The 5,157-nt window shown below is 47.5% G+C and overlaps 1 protein-coding gene across 1 annotated transcript in view; it reads right to left on the bottom strand.

The window, feature by feature from the left end:
* The window catches only part of Pitpna (phosphatidylinositol transfer protein alpha), a 40,109-nt gene that overhangs the window by 17,637 nt on the left and 17,315 nt on the right, over nt 1-5,157 (bottom strand). Inside the window, exons 5-6 of the mRNA XM_021211502.1 lie at nt 2,694-2,701; nt 1,630-1,704 (exon numbers count right to left, since the gene is read on the bottom strand). Coding sequence (XP_021067161.1) covers nt 1,630-1,704; nt 2,694-2,701 — 83 coding nt within the window. The remainder of the gene's footprint in view (nt 1-1,629; nt 1,705-2,693; nt 2,702-5,157) is intronic.

The raw sequence follows: 5,157 nt of genomic DNA, 5'->3' as shown, positions 1-5,157 counted from the left end.
AGGGTTTCTCTGTGTAGCCCTGGCTATCCTGGAACTTACTCTGTAGACCAGGCTGGCCTTGAACTCAGAAATCCACCTGCCTCTGCCTCCCAAGTGCTGTGATTGAAGGCGTGCAGCACCACTGTTTGGCTGCATGTGTGGGGTATTTCTTAAATCATCTGAAGTGGGAAGATCCACCTTGAATGTGTGGCACACCTTATGGTGGCAGCCTATATCATGGACTGAACGACCACTGGATTCTTGGACTTTGTATTGTAGACAGCCATTGTTGGACTAGCTGGATCACTGCCTGTAAGCCACTCTAATAAAGCCCTTCCCCTCCTCTCTAGATTCATTTTGAGTTCTGTTCCTCTAGAGAACCCTGACAAATATGCTCTCCCCCTTTCAGTAGCTGTCAAATGCCAATCACTCCTCAGTTAGTGGAGGGATGTTTTTGTTTGCTTTTCAAGACATGAGACCAGGCAACCTCAAATTCAGAGATCTGACTGCTTCTGCTTCCTGTGTGCTGGAATTAAAGGCGTACACCATCATGTCTGGCTGGTGGTAGGCGTGCCCACCTGTAGGATGGGGTTTTGTCTGGCTGGACACGTCTTGTGCATACTATCAAAACTGAAGTGGGTTCTTACGAGAATCTCCCCTGCTGGGTCTGGGAAACACTCCTGTTACCGACCACTTTTTAGTTTACAAAGATGGCTGAGCCTTGGGCGGGGGATGGGATGTGACGGTCCCACTCACAGCTGACCCTTCAGTCTTATTCCCCATACAGAGACTAGCTGTGAGCCTGTGTTTATGGCAGCCGCGAAAGGAGAAGCTTCTCTGTGGAGGGCCAAGAGATGCTGATGTGTAGGTAGAGCAGAAAGCTGTAGGAGTCATTTCATACCATGTCCATTTAGCAGAGTAATAGGACTAGGTTGTCCCAGGGCCTGTGACCTATGCAACCACCCATCTAGCCTTTTAATATCCTGCTTTTCCACTGAGCAATGTATCATGGATTGTTTTTATCAGTTCCCTCTTAGTTTTGATGGAAACAGCAGCTTATTCTGTATCTCTAGCTATCCTGGAACTCACAATCTAGACCTCACTGACCTCAAACTCACAGAGCTCCACTTGCTTCTGTCTTCAGAGTAGTAGAACTAAAGGTATGTATCACCACACCCAGCTCCCGCAGCTTTTTAATGGCTGCACAGTATGCCACTGTTTGGCTGCATAATATATTGGTATTCCACTGACTGGGTCTATGTTGTTGGGATTTGTGCTCAATCTCCTTGTATACATTGTTCGACACCTGAAAGAACAGCCTTGAGCATGCAAAGGTATACACTTAAGGGAACATGAGCATACTTTGAATTTGGAGAAGTACGGCAATTATGATGCTTTAAAGACATCGTTCCTGGGTATCCAAAACTACATTTTAGACTAATCCCTGTTCTAGAAGAAAGCCTAGCACAGAATCTCAGAGATGACATTTTGCAAATCGATGACAGAAAACTACATTGTAGGACAGACTAGAGAAGCCTTCGTAGAAGATAAGCACAGAGGACCCTGTGCAGGGAGGCAGAGGCCACAGGGAGAGCCAAGGGAGGTCTGCTAAGGGCCTGGAGCCCTGGGCTCTTGTGAGGTGATACTTACATTCTCCTGGGTGCCAAGGTCTGGCTTGTGCCAGGTTTCAATTTTAATCAGAAAGTCTTCTTTCATGTACTCATTCTGGAAGAGGGAAAACACAGCTTAGTAACTGACGAGGTCAGACCTGGGGAGTGACCGCCTCCCATGCCTGGGACCATGCAGCCTGTGAGACTCCAGCTAGCCCACCACAGTGCTCAGTCTGCTTCATGCAGACACTCGCCCTTAGTTTACAGAGGAAGAAAAACGAAGCTCAAAAAATTTAGGTGACTTAGCCAACACCACAGAGCCATCTCATAGCTAGGCCAAATTCCACACTTGTCCGATTTTAGAATTTAGCATTTAACCCATTTTTCCATACTATCGTATGCATAGGATGCAGATGTCATCAACAACCCACCAAATCTCCTAGCTGAGGAAAAGTGGCAAAGTCTTCGAGCTGGTCCCTTTCTCTGCAATGACTCTGTTGCTGAGGCTTTGAGCTAATTTCGTCTCCCTCCCTTGGTGCTTTTGAAAAATTATAACATGTTTAAAAATTTTAGTAAAAAGAGCTACATGAAGGAGAAAGGGAGCGCACTGTTGCCTCTGCAGAGTTAGGTCTGCGGCAGGGACAAGCATTGGGGGATTATACTGAAGAACAAGGGCTTGTGGGGGGGGGGGTGCTGCTTTCAGAAGAGCAAGCTTGTTGCCAATGGTCAGTGCTCACTGAGGTCAACAGATGCCCAAATGGGGGAGGGATGTCACATTCAGGCTTGCTGAACTGAAACTGCTGTGTAGCCCTGGGTAGGTAGGCATGGCCTGAGTAAACACTGGGGAACCTACCTCAATGCAGTCTGTACCTCTGAGACCCAGAGTCAGCTCTTATCTGGCAAAGCCACTAGTCAGTACAGCTTAAAGCCAACAGTGAGAGCCTCGTTAGGACAGAAACACTTGTGCCTCAACACCCCAACAGCACCCCAGGGAGCAAGAGAAGAGCCAGACCGTCTAGGGCAGGTTCACTTTTATTTCTCCTTTTCTGATAAATGATCTCTAACTCCAATCTCCATACCCCAACCCCTACCAAAAATACTTACTGTAATAACTGCTCCAAGGCAAGGACATGGAAAAAAAGAAAGAAAGGAGATTAATGGAGATAAACAGACTATGAAGAGTAAAGACTGCCCCACCCCCCTGTGGCTTCCTCTGTAGGTCGGCCTCAGTGCACCAACTCCCCATTCTCCAAGTTCATTCAAAGTCCTCAGGGACCAAACCTGGGGGCTAATTAAAATGGCGCCCGCATGAGCTTCTTAGGATTCTTGATTGAACAAGGGAAGGGATGGTCTCTTATCAGCTGAGGCCCTGAGGCCCAATCAATCTCCCTTGAGAGAACTACTGAGTGGGGAGGGGGCACCCCTCAGGGGCACAGAGCAGGGGACTCAGTCAGGCTGTCTTTCTGATGGAGACAGTCTTCCTCACACTGTAACCAAACCTAGCATGCCCTACGCTGCTGCCACTGTAATGGGATCCCTCGGAAAGCACAGGTCAATTATTTATCAGAGAAAATGACTGCAGCTTCCATGTCACTGGGGAAGAGCCCAGCTCTCCTCCCGACAACAGCTCAGTTCATTCTGTACCCCACCCCCTGAGCTAGCCCCATTTCTGGTAATGCATACTGCTGTGTTTGGAGTATATGGAGGACCAACAAACTCCATCATTCCAAAATCCAAATAAAACAACAATTAAAAAAAAAAAAAATAAAAGTAACCTACTCCTGCAATGGCAATGGGAAGCTGATGACATAAATGCATAAACAGGTCAAAAGGACTGCCAGTCATTTTCCTCCAAGCCCAGCCAAAGACACGGGAAGCAGCAGATTGGGACTGAACAGGCAACTCCCTATAGCACTTTGAGAAAGTCATGTTGGCACAAGAGAAATGACTGGTAAAATATGCATCCAAAGATGCCAGTATAGCAGAGATCCTGTCACGCTGTCATAGAGCCAGCAGCTTCAGGCTGGCCTGGTGTTATGACCCTGGCCAGTAAGTGTCTCCAGCCCATATTTGGACCCACATGCTCTAAGACACTGTCCCCTAGTTTGGCCGCTATAGGACACAGGATCTGCTCCCTCCCCTGCGCTGACATCTGCACTGTCACTCTGTTATTCTAGTGTGCCTTCAATCCCCATGGTGAGAGATTCCCAAGGAAGCAAAAGTCCCGATCACTAAACAGGAGTATCTGGTTTGACCCAAAATTCTGTATTTCACTGTAACTCAGAGTTTGAGATTTGGGGTTTTTTACATGTTAGTATATGCGCTGCTGAATTCTGAAAACACCGGGTCTCTGAACCCATGAGGGTGAGGACCCTGCTCTTGGCCTCTAGTGTTGACTCTGGTGACTAACTTCCCTGAAATTTTCTCCAACCCCACATTCCCTTCCAAACATCTCCGTATCCATAGCAACCACACAGGGCTTTCCTAACAAGACTAACAATGTACTTTATCTTAGAGTTCTTTGAGATGGGGTCTTGCTGTGTACTCCAGGCTAGTCTTGAAGTTGTGACCCTCCTGCCTCAGCTTTCTAAATGCTAAGTTATAAGCAATCACCACCATGCCCAGTCTCTTAATATGGTATTCTGAAACCCTGACTTAGTGGTACTATCCCAGTGGAGGGCTAAAGTTCGAGGGAGGAGACAAGGAACCAGATATTTCTCCTCTTCTTATTTTCATTTATCAGCCTGCCCTGTCAGCTTCAGGAGAGAAGAGAAATGAAGTAAGAGAACAGAAAACTTCATGATGAACAGAGCTTATCAAATCTGTTTCACTGCTCCCAGAATAAAGTGGAACCTTCCAAAGGCAGGGGTGGGAGAACCCACACCTATCCACCTCCCCTCAACCCTAGATGGACTGGGGCCTCGCTGAAGTGCCACCAGCACTGGTGACCCCCCAGGGAAGGCCAGCAAGGAGCCTTCCGAATCTGTTCTCTCTTACGTAAAAGGAGGTAAAGGATGAGCAGCCCAGGACCCAGCATGGTCCTCTGCACAAGTGGGTACCACTCGGAAACTGGCAGCTACTAAGAAGGTAGCCTTCCCTCCCCCACCCGCTGCCACCTCCTCTTCATGGAGGACTTAGAAATTATAGTTTTCTTTCTTTTGCCAGGAATCGATGTGAGCGCTAACATTCACTGTGTAGAAGACTGCCATGCCAGCTGCGGCAATCCTCCCAGGAGTTACATAGCAGACAGTGGCGTCCCTCACTTGGCACAAGGGGTGCACCCAGAACCCCATGCTAAGCTTGCCTCAATTTGACTAAAGGTTCTTATAGCTCATGCTCAATAGGATTCTTAGGCATGGAGGAATGCCACCTTTGTCCCTATATCAGACACACCCTGCCACACTTGCTGTCTCTGTTCCTCCTGTATTTGCAGTGGTAGAGAGCAAACCCAGGGCCTTGGGCTTTGTTTTTTTTTTTTTTTTTTTTTTTTTTTAAAGATTTATTTATTTATTATATGTAAGTACACTGCTGCTGTCTTCAGACACCCCAGAAGAGGGTGTCAGATCTT

Source organism: Mus pahari, chromosome 14 (assembly GCF_900095145.1).
Source record: "Mus pahari chromosome 14, PAHARI_EIJ_v1.1, whole genome shotgun sequence".
Classification (NCBI taxonomy): Eukaryota; Metazoa; Chordata; class Mammalia; order Rodentia; family Muridae; genus Mus; species Mus pahari.
The sequence above is the reverse complement of the archived record's forward strand: the minus strand, read 5'-3'. Positions and strand labels throughout refer to the sequence as shown.